At 42.0% G+C, this 22,472-nt stretch overlaps 1 protein-coding gene across 1 annotated transcript; it reads left to right on the top strand.

The window, feature by feature from the left end:
• Positions 1–20,644: 20,644 nt before the first annotated feature.
• LOC147605272 (uncharacterized) lies at positions 20,645–21,966 on the top strand. The gene has a single exon (XM_086794218.1). It carries the CDS (start codon positions 20,787–20,789, stop codon positions 21,801–21,803), a length of 1,017 nt encoding a protein of 338 aa, XP_086650344.1. The 5' UTR covers positions 20,645–20,786; the 3' UTR covers positions 21,804–21,966.
• Positions 21,967–22,472: the final 506 nt, after the last annotated feature.

Genomic DNA, 22,472 nt, shown 5'->3' with positions numbered 1-22,472 from the left:
TTAACAAGTTGTTAGACATCTTTACCTACAACAACTTACCAAATAGTGCTTGCAAAAAAATTCACTTGCACCAAATCTACAATATTCAACATAATGGTACCATGACCCTATTATACTACAACTATAGTAAATGAATCACATAGACATACATCCACCAACAATTAGTAAATCTTAAAATCTATGCACAACTATCTTGCAACCAATTTTTTGGTGTAACATTTTACCGAACCAAAAATTGGGCGTATATAGTCAAAATTAACACTTTTACACACACAGTGTGGTAAAAAACTTACAAAGCCAAAAATGGGGTCCAAAACGTGCCAAATCTTGGGGTAAATGCACAAAAACTTAGTTAACTAAGTTAACTTCACAGAATAGGGTCTTGTTCCTTCACCCAAGAGGATGCCTCAATCTACAAGCGAGCTTGGAGAGCCTTTAAGGGACGTGAGCTTGGAACTTGGTAAGTACCCTACGATGGTTGTTGTCTGCTGCTTGTTCCATTGGTGAATGTGTGGAGTTCTCTTGGGAGGTGCAGTAGGCCATATTATTTTTGGCACCGCTGCTAGGGAAACCACCATTGTTTCTTCCATCTTCCTAGAGCTCTAGCTCCCACTATGCAAGTTTCATTGTTGCCTTTGCATTCTAGAAGCGCATCGTGAAGTACTGTGTGGAAGTGAAGGAACTAGATTAGTTGTGAATTTTTTTGTGTGTGCTGAAGTGTGTGTGAGTACTTTTGGTAATGCTTGGAGGAAAGCAACACATGGTTTTTCTTTTGATTTTGTTGTTTTATCACCAATTTTGCTATCGTGAGTTAGCAATTGGTGATACTCTTTTTTATTTTCTTTCAAAAAATCACAAAAATAAGGAGCCATTGGTTGTGTTTGTTACTTGCATTACATTCCTTTTGCTGGGCACAACCATTCTAGATTCATTGGGCAAGGAAATAAAATCCAAACCACTCAAAAAATCATTCTGTTGGCTTGACTAACAAATGCGTGAAAGTGCAAGAAAGCATTTCACGACGCGAGACATAATTGCATTTCACGGCATGGGATCCTATATCCGCTTTAGCGCCGAAAATCTTGGGATTGCCTTACTAAAGATAGTGCATCTTATCTTGACACGATCGACACAAGGAAACTAAAAAAATCTTGGGATTGCCTTACTAAAGATAGTGCATCTTATCTTGACACGATTGACACAAGGAAACTAAAAAAATCTTATCTCGTGAAATGGGTACAGCTCATGACGTGAATCTCACAACGTGAGATAGAATTGCTAGTTTATGACTTGAGACAGGTTGAGTTTACGGATTGACAGATCAGGACCAACAGAGAGCCATAAGTGCACTATAGTAATCTCCCCAACTCATATTAATGCAATTCTAGCCTGAAATTACAAGGCATGAAACACAACAAATTTAAGTTTGAGTGCTAATCCAAGATAATTTTTTATATTCAAAGGGTACAAACAAAAGTTCCCCCATATGTCAAGGTGCTATATTTCAAAAAGTGACACCCATATGTCAAGGTGCTATATTTCAAAAAGTGACACCCAAAAAATTAGCCCCGCATGTAGGTACATTGCATCTTTTGCCTAGTGAGGGCCTGAAACAACTCCGTCTTGGTTAGTATTGCTTGGTGCATGAACTCATGAGCCAATGAATCCAAGCCTAGACCCGCAAGTACACGAAGTATAAGTTCTTGTGCATGGAATGTATGCCATGTGCTTGCTCTCTCATTTTTGAAATCCTTCACATGTGCATCGCAAAAAGTCTTCTAGGACACTTCAGTACTAATGAAAAAGATGTTGGATTCATTGCATAAAATAATGGCCTCATGAACAACCTAAGCATCCAAGAAACTTTTCAATTAGCATTTGCCACCATCAGCCACCATTAACCCTCTAAATTATGGTATTCCATATCCATTCTCTTGCACCACATTATTTAGCATCTTCCAAAATTCAATTTGTGCATACATATCCTCAACTTTGAACTCACCTATAGCTATAGTTAAGGCTCACAAACATAAGGGTCATACACATGAGCAAACATTATTGCCAGCTAGGGACTATGTGGATATGGTCAAAATGAGCCCACATATCATGTAGATTTCCTCCTCATCTCATCCTAATAACCAAGTCTAGTCCACTTCTAGGACCTTTAGTGGACATTTTAAATACATGGGGTTGGTGTCTTTCACTTAACTACCCAGGAAAAAGCACACTATGGATAAATACATGGGGTTGGTTTCCTTCACTTAACTACCCCAGGAAAAAGAACACTTTTAAATACATGGGGTTGGTGTCCTTCACTTAACTACCCAGGAAAAAGCACACTATGGATAAATGGATATTTCCATCTATTCTTGAGATCAAGAACCACTTCAAGACTCTTTGATGTAATGCTTTTGGCTCTTTTGAAATACTCCAAACATCTTTTAATTCTTCTTTTATTTGAAAGAAAAGTGACATACTTAAGCAACTCTACAAATTCATCTTCACCACTCTCTGAACTGCCAAGTTTCTAATCCCCCATAAGCCAAAATGACATCCTGGAACCACAGTTGTCTCTAATTGCTTCACAGTTAAAAGGGTTTCTTTTAGCATGAAACAACACCTTTTCCTTAATTTTTTGTTCAATGAATCTACATAGCCCCTCCTCATATAAGGGTGATTATGATTACCAAGATGTATAGCACATCTTCTAGTATTGGCATGGTCTCTAGGAAGACAATAATAACTATAGGGCACGTCGAGACACACTTTGGAATTTGTGCATAGTGCTTAGCTATTTGCTAATTACTCACTAATCATGTCTTAATTATTTGCTAATCACTTTGTTAATGATGTTAATTCTAGTATTTGATCCACCATAGCTCATCACACTGCTCTAATTTCAACATGGTATCAGAGCCATGCCTAGAATCCATCAGGTTTATGAGCCCATTATCTAATTAATTAGGATTAGTAGATAATTAGAAATTAATCAAAATTTTTAGTTATTTTTCAACTCACCTATGCACCCCCAGCCATTGGAGCTCCCTCTCCTTGCACACATCAAATTATCCCAAACCCTTCTAGCACAACATAGCTATCTCATTGCTCTTCACTATATTTTGGTGCAATTGAGGGTTCAAATTAACCATTAGGTATCTGATACAGATCCCTATAACTTCAGATTGCAGTTCGGAGTTGGCTTGATACTCCAAGCATTCCGTAAAAATTGGTTACCCTTGATTTAATATAATTTCTGGTGATTTTATGCTGATAAATTTGTTGTAATCATCTCTTAAACACCAGATTGAGTTGTAAAAGGGTAGACACTGCCCTTGAATCTTGAAATTGGATCAAGAGGTAAGACCCCCTTCACATCATCATGAGTACAGCACAAGAAATAGCCAAATTTAATGGGGAGTAGTTTTACACATGGCAGACAAAAACCATGTATTTGCTCATGAGGAAAAACCATGTATTTGCTCATGAGGAAAAATCTGTGGGGGCTAGTTGAGGGAAGAGATGAATGCCCAGAGGGGGAAAAATGAGTGGAAGAGTAGGAATGAAAAAGCATTGGGACTTATTGCACTCAGTTTAAATGATGAAATCATTCATCACATCACAGGGATACAATGGGCAAAAGATGCATGGGATGAACTCAATAAATTATTTAGCACACAAGCTAAAAATTCAAAGATAAATCTGTTAATGCAATTTTATAAATTGGATATGAAGGAAAGTGAACCTTTAATCACACACTTGAACAAATAATAAAGCATTAAGCAACAACTGGCAGCTATTGGCAAAAAGGTAGAAGATGATGAGGCACTAGCAGTGCTTCTGAAGAGTGTGGACAAAGGTGAATATGAAAATATTGTAGCAACACTAAAGAATGTACCTGAATTGAAGCTACACGAGATAGAAGCAGCTCTACTAGAGCAAGAGAGCAGAGGCAAAGAGAAGAAATGGCTCGACTCAACAGCAGGAGAAGAAAAAGCATTCTTCACCCGAGGAGGATTCTCTCGAGGACGAGGACGAGGACGAGGAAGAGGCAGAGTAGGAGGAAGGACCTTCACTTGCCACAACTGTGGAAAGCCATGACACATGGCAAGAGACTGCTACAACAAACCCAGTGGAGAAGGAACGACATCGGCAAACTTCATGGAGGCTCCAAAGGAAGTGGAGTCGGATCATCTTTTCTGAGAGAGAGAGAGAGAGAGAGAGACCCCACAACCCAATGTAACCTGCCCCAACAAAGTAAAACCACCTCTGCTGAGCCACCGATGATGTAGGCCACGTGGTAGATAGATGTATGTGTGAGCACTTTAGTCAAGGTCGCGGGCACTTATAGTAAGCCTTGGACACATAGAGAGAGAGTGTCAAGGACTATGAGATTAGGGACTTGAGGCACTGGTCGCGGGCTATCAAGTAAGAGAGAAACTTGGTACAGGGTCCAGGTGTGCTAAGTTAACTTGAGGGGAGGTGTGCTAGACATTGGTCGCGGACTATCAAGTAAGAGGGAAACTTGGTATAGGGTCCAGGTGTGCTAGAGAGTATTCACTTGAGGGGAGGTGTTGAAAATACAAGTGAATAGGGTGTGTGCGGGAACAAGCCCTTAGTTAGAGGCTGTAAAAGAGAATGTGTAAATGTGAAAGAACCTGTGAAAAGGTGAGAAGAATCTACTGGGAGAGAATAAAGGGTAGCATGAGAAGATTTAGGAAGTGTGGAGATATTCTGGGAGATATTTTGGGAAAAGTGAAGAGGTGGAGAGAATCAAGCAAAACAGGTGGAGATATTCAGGGAGAGGTGGAGTGAATCAAGGAGAAATCAGTGGGATTTGATGCTTGGATGTAAACTCTATAAATTGAGGCATTGGCCTAATGAGAATTTGCTGGTTTTTGATTATCCATGCCTACATTAAGCTATTTACTAATTACTCACTGATCACATCTTAATTATTTGCTAATCACTTTGTTAATGATGTTGATTCTAGCATTTGATCCACCATAGCTCATCACATTGTTCTAATTTCAACAATTCTGATAGTGTAACTTAGAGTAGTAAGGACAATCAATATTCATGCACTGTTGTCTCACCAAGACTATAGAATTACATCGCTCGTACACATGGGCGCAGCTTAAGCCAAGCACTTGGCACACCCAGTGGGTCGGATTCTCAATCTGAAGGTTGAACCCACGTAGATAATAGTTTTGTGCCAAAATGAAATTTCATGAGGTATATGCAATACTATGCTGTATCATACAATAAGAATATGAAGAACCATGTATCAATAATGATGTCCACACTCCAAAAGCATGGAGTGGACCATGTAAAAATACCACATGAAAATTTGCATGAAGCTCCAACATCTGCATCATCATAGGCAAAAAATAGCCTATCACCATAAAGATATATCGATGAATAACCTCCAGCAACTGGTACATATTGAAAAGATGTAGGGAGGAAGAGAGCTTGAGCTCTTGCAAGCACACACACACTCACACAAACCCTAGAAGAGAACACACAAAATGAGAGGCTGAAAATTGTTATTCTTCTTCTTCTCAACAAAAGGGTTCTACCAAAAGATTAATAGAAATACAACATAAGTACTAAAGTATGGTGTAGTCCAGCTATAGAATCACTGATGAAGATCTATCATTCAACATCCTACCAAACATGCCAGTGATGTAAGTGGTGGAAACGGTCACCCATGCATATCATGAGTGTCAGCTCGTGTTGAGCTTGACATCTCAACACTCTCCCTCAAGCTCAACTCCATCTCTAGGACTCCAAGAATAGTTCGAAATTGGTGAAGCTTCTCTGCTCCTAGGGCTTTTGTGAAAATATCAGCTACCTGCTCCTCTGTGCTAACATACATGAGATCAACATGTCTCTTGCTGCTAAGACCCTCTCTCCGATGAAGTGATAATGAACCTGTAAGTATTTGGTCCGCGCATGAAAAATTGGGTTGCTCGCCAACTGTATATTGCTAAGATTGTCACAATAAATGATAACTTGTCTATTAAATGGAACTTCAGATCTGACTGCACTCCAACGGATAGAGGCTGGAGCTCTGGCTGCCAAAGAGCAATGTCTGGTTGCACATGAGGATGGAGGACGTCCGAGACGTCTATTGTTTAGTGTTTGCATCTTCTTCGATGTAGCATCACAAACTGAAAACTGGGCGGAGCTCGCCCCCTTCTCTTGCCTTCTACACCATTTTGTTTGCTTCACCACCACGATGTGATGTTGCATGGAGGGAATAACTGTATTCATTGCCAAAAATCTAGCATAAGCAAGCAATAGATTGCAATTCTCTCCATTGAACATGACTGATTAATCGCATACAAAATCAGCCATGTTGCGATTAATTAGTAACCTCCATCTTTAATCGGTTTGTCATAATGCCATTTGTAGATGATAGGAAAACGACCCAACTGTAGGATCAACAATACAAGTGCTCATGCATGAACGTGAGAGAGAAGGGTGTGAGGGTGGTTGTGACCTAAGAGAGCACAACCCACAAGTCACACCTCCTCACATCACGTGTGAAAGTTCTATAACATAAGAGTGAGTGCGCATGGGTGCAGCTGAGCCAAAAGAAAGCAATACATGAGTTGGAGCCCACTTATTTTGAGCAAGTACTAGTAAATTAAAAATGGGAAGATACCATGGATGAGAAGATGGTAGCATAAAATTCCCTTGCCCAGAAAACACGGGCGATTCCTCCAGGATAACTTTTCTCTAACGTAGTAGCCTGAACTAACTGAACTGATCTGACCGAACCCGTAAGATCAGGGAATCAGATCAGGGAAAAGATTGTACTTGGATCATAGAGACCAACGCTTTTTTCCTCATTAAGAGGCATAGCCATTGATTCTTTTCCATAGAACAATTTTTATCCAGGATTTACCTCATCTATCGTAGTATACAGAAATTGAGTCTCAATTTACGGATCCATCAGTCCAGCCTAACCCCATCCAACCGTCCAACCACTACAGTGATGGGATCCAATTAGGAATTTGGTTAGGTTTTGTCTCGGGTACCAGGGAAAAGAGTTCCCAAGCCCCTTAGCCGGATATTCATGCAAACATAAAACTAGTCACACCACTTACACACCCAATATGAACTTGCCTTTTTCACAGATTCAACAATCTTTAAAACAATCATTTAATGAAACCATAGTGTTACTGATCATAATCCTCTAATTATCCAGTTGAATCCTAATTTCCAATTCCTTCCTTCATCGGTGTACCTATGGCATCATTGGCAACCAGAATGCTCACCACCTGTTCACTCAGGGGCCTTTTCAATAGTTCCTAGCTCATAGTACCCGACAATATAATCACATAAAAATATCCAGATGGAATCTCCATTGAAGATCAGCAAGATTAACCAACAGATCCATATAAAAGAGCCATGGACTCATCCGTTGAGGACCAGCAAGGTCAATCAACCAGATCCATGCTCGAATTCAGAAAACATCTCTTACTCCTTGTTCTCCAATATCTTTCCCGACGTACTCGTGGGTATCTTCGGCGACCCAGAGCCCAAGCACCATATGGTCAGCACCCTCTAGGATCCTTTGCAAGAGGTCACCTAGCGCTTCACTCATAGGTCACTTCCTTGGTCCTTCATCCACTATACCGGAAGCTCACCATTTAATCAAATCGAGGCTGGTCAAGACCTCGGCCGACCTTGCTATGCGAGATGTCCTTCGATGACTCTCCGTCATCAGCAGTTGCAAATTTAACAGATACGTCTCCACGACCTCATTCATAAGACGGTCAAAATGCTTCCCTAGCATTCTTGACATAAAATAGTCATTTAAAAATAGATTTCACAAACAAATATAGTTCCAACAATATTTCCATCTTTTCTCATTACTCCGCATCCTTTCACATTAGACTCCATCTTTTTTTAATCTTACCACAATTTTATTTTCATCATCGATCCCTATCACATCACATCATTCCTATATCAAATCACATCCAATTACATCATCCACACATCAATCCACATCATCCATACATCCATCCACATCAATCCACACATCAATCCACATCATTCAAACATCCATGCACATCAATCCACATTATCCACACATCAATCCACCTCATCCATACATCCATCCACATCATCCACATCAATCCACATCATTCACTCATCATACACACACCAATCCACATCATCCACATCAATCCACATTATCCACACATCCATCCGTATCTTCCATACATCCATCCACATCAATCTACACGTCAATCCACATCATCCAAACATCCATGCACATCAATCCACATTATCCACACATCAATCCACCTCATTTCATAAGCATTCCCTTTCTCATCTAATCACATATTTTTCTATCTCATCACTTATTTCCTCATTTATCCTCATCAGATCTCACCCACTTGCATCTACCCACCATAAATCTCATCACTTCACATACATTAACATCTATCCAGTTTACATCGCATCTTATCACATTCATTTTACATCACATCTCATTCATTCACATCCTGATTCACATGCTAACACATTCATTCATGTCCCTTATCGTTCATTCACATCCGGATTAACATCACATCACATCCATTCATATCCCTTAAGAATAGAATTTTTCCATCCATCCCTTCATGCCCTGGTTGTCAACTCCTTAGAAGTAGTACACTTCATTATGTAAAAATTGACACCTTCCTTCTCTGGGACAACTACATAGTTATCCCCTACATTCAATGTGTCGCTCAGTGCATCATGGTCCCCGACATACAAGGGGATGTCACTGCTCTCTTTATCACTTGAGAAGTCATCTGTTGATTTGTCTAACTCAAGCAGGACAATAGTTTGATACTCCCAACACTATACATGAGCACTATTCTCCAACATCCATGCAGACAAAAGTCACAGAAGTAAGAAAGTAGTCTACACCTTAAAGCACATTTATGTGTGCTGGAGTATTTATTGACATAATGGAAAGAGAATTATTTGATAACACGTTTGCAATCCCATGTAACATCTCTCTGTACTTCACCCTCCTTGATCTTCCAAAAGACTCTATGTACTTCTCTGCTCTTAGATGACCTAATGCTATGAGCTTCACCACTAAACTAGCTCGTATAAAACTCACCACATCAGCCACACACCTCAATGTCCAGCCATCTAGTTTTATTTGCTCCAGTGTAAGTGTTCTCTTAATCATTGCCCACGGTGCCATCATGATCTCCTTTCCCATGGTCTGAAGCTAAAAAATTCCATGTCATTCGCAGGCCAGTGGTGGTAAAGTATTGTCTGGATATTGGTCCTTAAATCTTCTATAGAACTCCACCTGCCAACAACAAACATAAAGTTGCCCACGGGGATTGAATATCAAGCAATAGAGCTGGACATGTACCAGGCTACAAGTATTGTGGGACTACTGCACCAAAACAAGTACTCTAGATGTACTTTCATGTGGTTTTAAGTACTTTGTAAGTTCTTTTATGTAGTTGCAAGTAATTTAAACTTGTTAAAGTGCTTGTGATTGAGTAGTTAAAAGTACATGAAAGAAATTTTAATGCATTTAAAAGTATTTCATAGTTTTTAAAGTACTTCCTTATAGTACTATCAAATGAACATACTTAAAAGAATTTTCATAGTACTTAAAACAAATGACGGTACTTAAAAGAACTTGTGAGTACTTGAAATAAATGAGAGTACTAGGAAGAACTTTTAAAGTACCACTTGAGTACTTTTGAGGTATTTTAAGGCCCTAGTGTCATAGTACTTGCATACTTCAAACTAAGTGATTAGTTTGAGAGCACTTGGAACATCTGAGAGTATTTGAATGTACTTTTAGTGCATTGTCAAACTAATTTTAAATTAAAATACTATGTGAGAACTTAGAACATTCGAGAGAGCTTGAAAGCACTTTCAAGTGATTTCTTGGATACTCTTAGTATTTCAAGGCTCTAGCAAAGTAGTACTAATACTTTAAAGTACTCTAAAGTAGCAAGTAATGTCAATCATCATCAAGTAAATGTACTGGATGCTTCACATGCACTTTTCGCCCTTCCCTCTTTTGGCATACATCTTTTTTGCTAGGGGAGACAAGTGTCTTTGATGTCCAGAAGGAAAACATAAAGTCTTTGATCTCATGAGTGATGATAGTAATTTGTGTTAGTTATCTTTGGCATGTATGCAAGGGTAACACTCCATCCTCTTCAATGTGCAGGCGACAGTTTGCTGCACTGAGGTTTCTTCTATGGACACCTAGAAACTCAGCTGCTTTTCTAAAACTTATGGGTTCTATAGCACCATTAAAAAGCATCATTATAGCTGTTATTTAAAAATAGAGCTCATCTGATGATCAGGGCACCTTCAACTATGTCAATGTGTTGTGAACGCTGGACAAAATAGCTCTTTCTACACCAAAAGCTTCCAGTTGTACATCCTTTAATTTGGTATAGAGTAAGAGCTCCTAGAAATTTTTCATTCTAATACATAAGTCTATCCCTTCTATCTGCTAACACCAAGACTTCGTAACCACACTGCATATTTTTCATCTCCTTCTCACCGACTCATCTATTCTCTTGGGGCTTTTGCGCCTTGATTTTCTCCCAATTCTCCCTTTGCTTCAAAGCCCAATACTTCCATAGTCTTTGGGTACCTTCAGATCCAAGGTCGATAGTCTGTGCACCCAAATTCTGCATAGGATCTCCTTCCATGGCATGTCCATATAGAACGATGCTCTATTCACCCTGATTCTGTATACGCTGACCTCCTCCCATAGTCGTCCTCCAATAGGATGACTTTCTCCATATTCTCACTTGGAGTTACAAAATATCTTGTAATTGTGTAACATGCCCATCTTCAATAATAATATACGTCCATTTAATAGATGAAATTATGGTCCTTTTTATAGTGTAAAAATCAACATTCTATTAATTGAGCTATTTCTACTTGGAATCTTTAGATCTGAGTCCAAATTTGAAATCTACGTGCAATTTTATCCTAAGATAGGATTTTATAGCACTCAAAATGGACACCGAAATAAGCCTCTATGTAAATTTTTAGCTAAAATTATGGTAAACTTATGACCTTAATAAATGTCTTTCTGGGTGTCCGATTGACGAATGGACTGCACCCCCGCGACCATGAAAACACCTCGTCAAAAATAATTTCACCAAAGATAATTTCGGCCCGTGAGATGCGCTGGCACGCATATTGAGGCTAGTGTCCCAAAAAGGGGTCCCCTCCCCAAACGATGCCTCCTTGGGAAATGTGCATCAAAGGACCTTACCTTGGACTGTACACATACCAAGGCTCCCACACACAGACTAGAAAACTGACCGCCCTAGCAAGCGTATGGTCTCCACTGGTCGCACGTGGACACCCATGCGACCACTACCTTCCTGGAAGGTAGTGGTCTCCACTCTGGTCTCCACTGGTTGCACGTGGACACCCATGCGACCACTACCTTCCTGGAAGGTACATGCGTACCCCACATTTGGCCCGTTTATTGGAACCACCCTTTCTACAAGACCATGCAACCACAGGCCGACGTACTTTCACGTACACTGTCTTTTCATCCCCTCTTTGCTCTTTCCTTACTTGTATCCATACCCGTACCATACCCTATATAAACCCCCCAATCCCAGTACCCCCCTGTATGCCCAACATCCAACTCTTTGAGTGGAGAATCTCCTCAATAGCCCTCTGCAGCCACCCTCCCAACAAGCCCTTTTTCAGCCAAGCTCCCAATAGCCTCCCACCCCTTGTGTTGTGGAGGGGGTGTCCACCTCTCCCCCCGTGTGGATAGACTTAAGGGGAGCTTCTCCCCCCCCATCTCTCTGGTTTTATTTCTAGCTAGCCTTGCTCTTAGCTTAAAAACACTCTACTTTTTGTCCCTCCCCCATATAAAGAGACTTAAGCAAGCACACTCTATAGCTCTTGAGGTGGTTCCTACCCCACGAGTGAGTCTTTTACTCATAAAGTGAGAAAATGGACTCCAAATTGTGATCCGTTTGGATCATTGAGTTTGTGATTGCATGAGCTGTGAGAGAGTGAACAGTATGGCTTCTCCTTGAAGATGCCAAAATGTTGCCATGGGAAGCATGCACAATGACACAATAGGGAATGCTCTAAATGTGTCCCCAGCTCTTCCCTTGGGAGTCCCTCATGGAGGCAATGGCCAGATTAGCTTGATCATCACCTAAAAAGAGACTTTTGGATTAATCCTTAATCTTAGAATAAATTAAAAAAGATAAAGAATGCTACTTTCCCTTGTTTTGATAATATAAGCTTCCATATTTATCCAAACTTAAAAATTTATTGTAGAATTTTTGCTTCCTTGAAAAGATAACATGGTTTCTGGTATCTTATAAGGTTGGATTGAACTATTATGTTGCTATCTTGATTAAATTAAAGTACATGTACATCTTCTCCCTAGCTTGATGCTAACCCCGTTCATGTGCTTGTGTAGCTGGGTGGCGATGTTAGTGAGGCCCGGAGTCCGCCCAAGGTATCCCTCATACCATTGGGAAGTTAGAACTCGCCGGTTTGGTGAGAGTTATGGATGTTGCCTAGTTCTACGGACGCAGGCTAGTGCGGTAAATAAGCCCACCCTAGCGCGTAGACATCCCTCTGAGGAGCGAGAGGATCAAGTGATGGAGCGTGAGAGGACGATAGGCCGGCTTGAGTCCTCTCCAGTTACCAATGACGAGGTGTATGGTCCCAAAGGGATTGCCTAGTCTATGGAGATTGGAAGGCCGAATTCTAGATTATCGGTGAAATAAAACATGGAATAAGAGAGCCTAGATCTGGCTATAGTTAGATTTGAACCTTTGTAATTATTTTTATTAAGCCCTTTGTTTTCTAGTATTGTTGTATCATTGTTTTAAGTTTCCCATAGATCATATGCTTAGGTTTTAGCTGCTCTGAGCCGACTCGGGTAAGCTACCCACTGTTGTGCTTCCACACATCCTTTTGGCTGTGGTGTCTCCGCACCTTGCTTTGGTTGTTGCATCTCCACTAGTGAGGATATTTCACCTTCCTCTTCCGGGTACATCTCCGGAACACTGAATTGTGATTCTTGCCCGACAGCTCTGCCTGAGCTTTTCTGGATCCTTTTTTGCAGCGTCTCTTTAGCCTGCTACTTTTCCACCCAATCGAACACTTCCATCTGGATTTTATGTTGTTCCTGCTAGGTGACCTCATGATGCTGCTTCCCCTTTTTATCCGAGGTCAGTTTGTTCACTGCCTCTGGAGGCTTGGGTTGCATGGATCTTGTCACACTGCCATGGATGATGATTCAACCTGCTGTGTTGTTGGTCGAGCTACTGCTTGCTTATCCAGATCTTGGATTTCTATAGCATTTATGAATGGTGGGCCAGATACTGAAGCATAGGCTCCTTCTACTTCTGCCCTATGCTTCATGTAGATTTCACAGTCGGGCTTCCGGTGGCCTTGCGCATGGCAAAAAAAGCATGTGAAGGAAGTCCTTGGAGCACCGGCACCTTCCCGGAGAGGGAAATTTCTGCATGGGTAGAACTGGGGACTTTAGTAGTCGCAGAGTCATTGGCTGGGCAGATTGGATGGTGCCCACAATGGGAGTTAGGATCACCGGTTTATGGAGGGGCTCTCCTGCCATTGTAGCGTGGTAGGCTTTATTCATATGAGTGGCCGTTCTGCAATTGGTGCACTAGAGTTCATTTAAGCCACACTCTTTGGCTGTGTGTCCATGATTGCAACACCTTGCACACCAAGTGCCTAAACAGATGGTAGGAGTGGACTTCGCACCTTCCATGGTCATCTGAGCCATGGCTGTAGCCATTTCCTTAGCTTTCTTTCCTACCTTCTTGCTCTTCGATCAGGCCTTGTGATCTTCCTCCTCCTCCTTCGATTTATCACTTGCTGTGGAATCATCAGAATCATCCTCCTCATCTAAAGATCCAGATGAGTACTTTTTGGACTTCTTTTTACTCTTGGACTTGTATTTGCCTTTGACGTAACCTACCCACCACACACTTAGCTCTGAGGGGCTGAGTCAGCGAGCTGCTGCTAATAGTAGAGAGGTTGGCACCAGTGGAGTGCTTGAGTTGTTTGATGAGACCCTTCATGAAGTAAGAATTGAGGGTTTCTTCCGCTGGGCCGATTGGCTGCATCCAATCGATGGAGAAACTTCCTAAACTTTGCAGCATAATCTTCCACGGTGAGGCTCTTTTGGTTCATCCTGCACATTTTATCCAATCGATTGGCTGCATCCAATCGATGGAGAAGCTTCGTGAACTTTGCAGCATAATCTTCCACGGTGAGGCTCTTTTGGTTCATCATCATAGGTGGGGAAATGTTTGTACTCATATTGAGCAACCCAGAGAGCGGCACCCTTGTAGAGTGTCACGACAAACACGGCCTTTTTGAGGTGCTAGTCCAGTGGGCCGAGTACATTCACACGCTATGCATTGTCAAATAGGAGGATGTGAGCATCCTCATCCTCTGAGGATTTTGCAAAGAACTTTGGGTACTTCATGGTGACAACTGATCGCTACAGCATGTTGGAGTTGAGGGGGCGTGACTATTGGGGTGGTGGTGGAGGGGGTATGAAAAGTGGTGGGGGTGAGGTAGTAGGGGTGACTGGTTCTTCTTTTGATTGAGAGTCTGGTTATTTTGGTTCGGAGGCGGTGAGGTGCTCGTTGGGGCTGGCAAAAAGGAATTCTTGAGCTCACGTGCCAAGTAGCGTCGTTCACACGCTGACCTGAAAAACGGGTTTGAAAACAAGGAGAGTAGATTCAAACACAACAATAGTCAGGTAGCAAGGTGAAATGACACTAACAAGAAGCAACGAAAAAAGCATCGTGGTCGCCAAAGTGTTGGAAGGGGAATTGACCACTTATTTCCCAGAGTAACCTGCTAAGATTCTTTGGTTATGCACACAGCGCATACACCTAGTGGATAAAAACACAACACGACAATAGACACTACCTTCAAGCTACGATGTCACCTACTGTAAGAAGTACACATACACGATGACTTAACAGACAACCTTACTCAACAATACATGGATGGATATGCATATACAGACACAATTAGGAAAGAAACACATATACAAGATAGAGAAAATAGAAGGACAGTCTTGCTTAAATATTCCAGAGATGAAATATGATACAATTGGCAGCTAGCCTTGTAAAGCTCCAGATCCATCCTTTTATATTGCGTGCTTGAAGTCCATTGGTACTGTGATTCCCTTAGTAGTAAGGTGCGTCGATTGGTGTTAAGAAAGCACCGTTGGTGGTGCTGACATGTAGGGCGGCTGTGCTCGACGGCTGTTGGCTCTCTGGCCCGCAGCACAGGCTGGACAATGGCCAACAACCCTAAATGGAGGCATGCTACCCAAAAATGGTAGGTGCCTAAACTCTCCTAGTGGGGCAAAAGAATATTACAAATATAACACAAGCATTTGGGTACCTAAGATCACACCATCATTACCCCCAACTTCTTTAGCCCCACCAAGGAAAGTACTAAAGGAAAAGTGGCAATGGTAACCCAAGGCTACTAATAAAAATGGAACCTCACCCTCAACCTTAGCAAATGAAATAAGGAAAAAATCAAGGAATGCATGGAACCCCAAGGCCATAGCCTTGGCAAATGATAAAGAACAAATTGATGAATGCATGGAACCTTGAGACTATAGCTAAACCCACTCTAAATAAGAGATTTCTTTTGCATCCACCTCAAAAGCTTATGCTACAACTTTAGCACCCCATTAATAGCTGATTGCTGCTTTGTTGTAAAAAGCAAGGAACTACTGACTCCCCTATTAGGCCAAACATAGATACCTCACCCTTGTCAGCATAGATAATAAGGGTACCCATCCCAAACCAATGTTCATCCTAAACCAATATTGAAATGTATAAGACAAAGTGCATGTTCTAACTTTTGCACGCACGTTCCCATGTTTATCTAAAGCTGTGCATACACGTTTTAAGTTATGTATGTATGTTCCTAGCTATACACACATGTTTCTAGCTACACACGTACGTTCTAATGTTTGCATGCACATTTCTTGCTATGCACACATGTTTCCATATTTATCTAAAGCTATGTATGTATGTTCTAAGTTCTACACACACATTCTTAGCTATGCACACACGTTTTATGTTGTGCATACATGTTGAGTCACACACGCACATATACTCCTATGCATATGTCTGTTCCCAAGAATAGTTTGTGTACGTATGTTCCAACATTCATATGTGTTCCCACTCAAAAGATATATAAGCTGGGCCCCTCCTCTCATTTTTCACACTATTTACTCTCCTCTACCTACTATGCTGGCCAAATTCACATGTATTATGTAAGGGAAAAGAGAAGGTGGATTAACCTTTCATAATGCCTGATGTTTTTAATAGGTTGTTCCTTTGTTGATGGTGGGGATAGTGGCTTAGAATTGATGAGGAGTTGGAGATCCTGAGACTGTTGTTAAACTTGGTGTGTACAAAGAGTCAAAATAGTATTGATGACACTTGGTAGTGATCTAGGTGTATGTAGGTCTACGAGGGTTAGATATCCAATGGACAGGTTGATCAACCTTTCATAATTCCTGATGTTTTTAATAGGTCGTTCCTTTGTTTTGGTGGGGATAGTAGAGCTGAGAACTGATGAGGAGTTTAGGATCCTGAGTGTTGTTACACTTGGTGTACAAAGAGTCAAAGTAGTATTGAGAACACTTGGCCAAGATCCAGGTGTACGTAGGTCAATAAGGATCAGATATCTAGTGGACAGGTTGAGATATGTAATGGAAAGGTCTATGAGGGTTAGATATCTAGTGGATAGGTTAAGATGTGATGGGTATATAGCCCATCATTATGTATCTATGGTCAAAACAATAATACAAGAGATAGATCCCGCATGTTGTTTTAAAGAGGCGCTTGGGAAGATGCCATGGATGAAGAGATGTCTACAATGGAAGCAAATGAGACATAGGATTTGGTGCCTTTTCTTAAGGAGTTAGATACAAGTGGGTCTACAAAGTAAATCAAAATTTAGATGGGTCTGAAGATTGGTACCCAAGGGATATATATGGCATTTGACTATGAGGAGAAACTCAACCCGGTTGCTACTAGGATGGCAATCGCGAGAGTAGCAATTATTGCCATGGTTGGAGTTGATTGTGTTGCGTGTGTTTGTTGCTTATCACGTGCTCAAGCTCACCTTCTTCGTTGTATTCTTCCCATGGTATTAGAGTTCCAATCTACGTGAAGAGCTAAAGAGGTAAGAAAAAGAAATGGTACACGAGTAACGGTAACACCATCACTTTCCCTTTGATTTGGAAGAAAATCTCTACAGGTAGCTACTAGTCAAGAGTGCCAAGTATGCACAATAGTAAGGTGCACTATAAGGTGCATTATCACATCTTAAGTTACCCTTTTTTGAGCCTTTTCTGGTGAAGAAGAGGGGTATTATACTTTGGGCACCCGTTTTGGCTTTGCAAGTTTTTCACAAGCACTTCCCGGGAGTGTTGTTTTACATATGTATTCCTGATTTTTGGTTCAATGCATAGTTGAAATTTGGCTACAAGACATTCTTTGCAAATGATTTGAGATTTGCAAGGTGTTGGTTATTAACCCCTCTCTCTCTCTCTCTCTCTCTCTCTCTCTCTCTCTCTCTCTCTCTCACCTCACATTTAGCTTCTTATATTCATCCAAGGCCCATGAGGTTTTCTCCCTTGGATAGCCCACATTGCACTCATTTGTGTGCACACATTGCACACAATTTGTATTACTTTGTGCATATATTTTGGTTATGTCCACACCTTATTGGTTGTAATATGTGGGATTATTCTATGATTTCCATGTGGCAACAAGGAGATGAGGCTCATTTTCCTATATAAAGAAGCATAGGGTGAAAGGCAAGGCATTCCCTCTAGCCCAAGTTGAAATCCACCACATTGGTGTCATGTTGGTAAATCTCTCTAGCTCTTGCTTTCTAGGTGAGATCTTTCACTAGAAGATCTTGCATGTGAGAGATGCTTGCATACTTGTGTGGTTGACATTCTTGGTGGCTTGGGCTACTCTTGCTTACTAGGTTGACTCTTGCATTGGAGCTATGGTATGTGTGAGATGCTTTGTGCTCATGTGATTAATGTGCTTAGTTTGCATGTGATAAGAGAGATGGGGGGGTGTGTTTCCTTGTGCATGGAGAGGGCACCTATCTATGTGCAAGTTGCGATGTACCTTTTGAACATTACAACAGATTGGGTGAGAGCATTGGATTTTGTCCTTGTTTTGTTATAGAATCCTTACATGAGTTATTTCTATTTATCCCATTTATGTTATTTTATTCTTCTCTTATTACATTATCCCTTTCCAAGTTCATTCTTGCTACGTTACCCCCTCTCTTTCGTTCACACTTGTTACCTTATCTTCTTATCATCTTCATCAAGTTACCCTTGCCCCCTCTCTCCTCCCCTTGTACTTCCCCCCCCCCCCCCCCCCCCCTCGAGTGCCAGAGTGGCACTGACGGTTGGGTGGTTGGCTTCTATGCATCTTCCATTGATACGCGGACCCTCGGAGTGCTGATTGGCTGAGCCTAAGTAACATTGGTTCCGTGTGCTGGGACCTCTTTGGGCACAAGGAGGCAACAAACATGAAGATGGAGCCTATAAACATCAATCTCGCTTGACACGACATTGCAACGACTATGTTCTTGATGAGTCAGCTTGCAAATGTACTCATGGTACCAAATGGACCTTTGGGCATTAATAGGATCAGGTTTGCATTAAGTTTTTTGAATGAAGAGGCGCATGGGATAACAAGGAAATGGATAGTAAAAAATCTCTAAAGTAGAACTAGCAATCTCAACATCATTAGAATTAGTTTGACCACCTTGCTTAGAACAGAAGCTATCTAGATACTAAACAAATGAGATCTTCAAATGGAAAACTTGTGAACAATGGCTTACGCATGTGATTCATGTATATGAGAAAAACAAATCAAAAAGGCATCCCAAATTTGTTAAGCAGTTGGATGAAGGATAGTGGGCTACATCCTCCCCCAGTTGAGCTTCCACTGTAAAGGTAGCTATGGAAATAGAACAGTAGCAAGGCACACAGTGAATAGCAATAAGGTAGCACAGTAGGAGGAGGAAGAGAGGCTAGGAAGTTTAACGGCCTCCCACCATGACCGGGCTGCTACGTGTAAGAGAAGCAGAAAGAGCACTGCAATGTAGCAAGCTGCGAGCTTCCTGGTCGTAAATCAAGCTTGCTGGTCGGCCTCCAGGTTCCCACCACCACAGCCATGCATTGCGCAAGCTCCCTTCCTCCGTGGGTGCAGATCTTACCATGCGTAGACGTAGCCGGCGGCCAAAGCGATCTCTATCCGGCTAAAAACTTTGTCTACGACTTTACCAAACGGAGGGCCATCTCTACCTGCTCAGAGAAGAGACGAGTGTCAGCAAGCTATTTGGAGCCGGGGGCGTTCATCTATCTAGATATACATTATAGGGCTTCGCTTGCTAGAAGACACGTGTGGTGAAGTTTTTAGTTTTCTTACTAGACTAGCCTTAAGAATTCAACTTTTGAATTCAAACTTTATTTCATAGGTGGCAGTCAAGAGATGACAAAGAGAAGTTGGCCAATTTGATTCTTCTTCTTCTCGCACACCTCCCCACGTTCGCATACAGCTGGGTTTCAGGTGACAGGTGTGGTGACGTGGAGTGCAAGAGGCTAGGCTGGACTCTGAGGCTGGATTCACAAGGGCCGGCGGCAGCAGAGCTGCCGCTCGGACCCTGCGAACCAGAGCATGCCACGTGCCCGCCCCCTTTCACAGTGGGCGACGGCAGAGTGGGGAGTTCATGCCACGTCGCGGCAGGTGGGCATTGCAGATGTACCGACCCCCCCCCTCGCCCAAGTGCGCTGCCGCCTGACAACATGCCACGCAAGCGCTGAGTTCGGCGTTCAGTGCTCACTGCTGAACGTTGAAAGTGACCAGTGACCCCCCCCCTCCCAATTTGGATATTTCCAAAGCCACCATTTGACCATTCGATTTTTCCCCTCAAAAATAAACGTTTCTTCATGACCAGAAATGAACGGTTGTCTCTCTCTTCACACAAACGGACCAAAACACCCACGTCCCAACGGTTGCATTTTCCAACGTCTACACATTGTTCAAGGAGCTCTTACATTTTTTTCCTATAAATTGAAGCTTTGTGTTGTACTTCCTTTGCCACTGTGAAAAAGCTGTTGAGAAGAAGTTCTGTCCAAATCAAGACTTGCTTGCCCTTCTATCAAGCAATATCGGTAGACCACCTTTGAAGTTTGAGCTTTTTTTTTTCAAGCTTTTATTGATTGCACAATTGGCTTATTCAATAGCATACTAACACATTTGCTTCAATTGTGATGTGCAGGTGCAAACCAACAAGGTTTCGAAGGTACCTTGCCAATTTCTTTGGCCCTCTTTGGCTTCTACATCCTCTACATGACAACTCTCCACCAAATGGCCTCTCACTCTTCCACCATACACCCTCTCTCTCTCTCCCTCTATCTGCCAAATGGCATTGCTCTCTCTCTCTCTCTCTCTCTCTCCACCATATGGCAAATCTCTCCATCATATGGCCTTTCCCTCTCTCCACCATGTGGCCTCTCACTCTCTCTCCACCATATGCCCTCTCTTTCTCTCTCTCTCTTCTTATAATGGCCTCTCTCTCTCCCATCTCTCCACCAAAGGCCTCTCTTTTTTATGCTTGTAATTTTGTTTGAAGGATAAATTTTTGATCATGACTAATTCTTTTTTGTTTTCTTTCAGGTACATTTTATGGACCCTACTCACTCTCAACCATTTGATTCTCAAATGGAGGATGACACACCTCTCTCCCAAATGTTTACATCGCCACCACAATACCCCTTCTCATCCGCACATTTTCCAATGCCTCCTCATGGCTTTACGGCCATGTTAACCTCTCCCTCTCCCGCCTCTCCCTTCTTCTTTAGACCCCCACCTCCAAATGTGGCTTTTAAGCCACCAAGTCCTCATCACGAACCATCAAAAAATTCACCTCCAAATCCAACGAAAGAAACTACACCATCACGAGCCAAAACTTCAAAGAAGCATGGGGTAGACCACAGGGACGAAGTGCAAGAGTCTGCTTCATCCAAGAGGCCAAGGGTATCCAAGAAGAAGGCGCCAGCAGTTGACCTTACCGAAGACGACGACCTCGACAATAAAAGCAAAGGAAAATGGAAAGATTTTTGGGTGGATCAGCTAATCCACGTGCGAGGTGGCATGAGCCATGAATTTAGCAACCCTCAAAAACAGGGGGTTAATTTATGGGCAAAAGTGGCAGATAAACTATCTGCTACTTATCATGATTTTGACAAAGATAGCGAAGCATGTAGGAAGAAGTGGGCACATGTTTTAGGCCAATACAGGGTAGACAAAGCTCACAATACTGTGTCTGGTAACAATAGAAAATACACTTGTAAATGGTTTGATGTCGTAGACGAATATTATCACAATAGAGCACAGGTAAAGAGTGTATCACATGCTAGCTCTGTGTCATGTAATGACCCCCTAGACACACAAATAGATGAGGAGAATGAGGAGGGGGAGCCACAAAACTCCACTGCCAAGGTTCAACCTACACCTCCATCAGGACGTGAGGGACCTGCCAAAATAGAGGACTCCTTGAATGAGATGGCCAACACAGGCCGTGCTCTACTTGATCATTTGAAGGAGTCTTCTATTCGTCAGGAGGCCACTGAAAACAAACGTTTGGATCTACTAGCTGCCCTCCATGCTACCATGGCCGAATTTTTGAATGCAGCAAAATGATGTTGCAATGTTATTTATATCTTCTAGTGAGTTGGTGTGAAATGTTGTAAGCAAGGAGAAATCTAAATAATGTGTGTTGCATATTTTTGCAGGTGGACATGGCCATCCCAAGGAGAATTGCATTGTTTTGTGCATGGTTATGCTTTCTTGCGATTACTGAGCTTCTATCACCACCCCCCATGAGTGATGAAGAGTCTATGTTACAAATTGTGAGATCCCTGTTCCCACCGTGCAACAGATTCGGGGTACTAGCAGCGGAAGTAGCACTTCATGTGCGGGGCAGGGACCCACACTCGGGGCCTCGTCAACGGATATCCGGACAAGAGACTAATCCGTCGGTTTTTCCAAAACCGAACCCGAAAAAAACTTCCCTTACCCGGAAAGCATGGGCGATTCCACCAGGATAACTCTTTACTCTAACGCAGTCAAGATCATTACAGATCAACTGATCTGACTGCACCTTTAACGGTACTTGGTCAAATCAAGGAAGAAACTTGCACTTGGATCATTGGGATCAACGCTTTTTTCCCCATCAAGAGGCACAGCCGTTGATTCCTATCCATAGAACAATTTCTATCCGGGATTTACTTTATCTATCGTAATAATAGAAATTAAATCTCGATTTACGGATCCATCAGTCCAGCCTAACCCCATCCGATCCCATGGGTT

Source organism: Cibotium barometz, chromosome 60 (assembly GCF_041138505.1).
Source record: "Cibotium barometz isolate CiBa-2024 chromosome 60, ASM4113850v1, whole genome shotgun sequence".
Classification (NCBI taxonomy): domain Eukaryota; kingdom Viridiplantae; phylum Streptophyta; class Polypodiopsida; order Cyatheales; family Cibotiaceae; genus Cibotium; species Cibotium barometz.
Note: the sequence above shows the minus strand (reverse complement) of the source record. Positions and strands in the feature narration are given on the sequence as shown.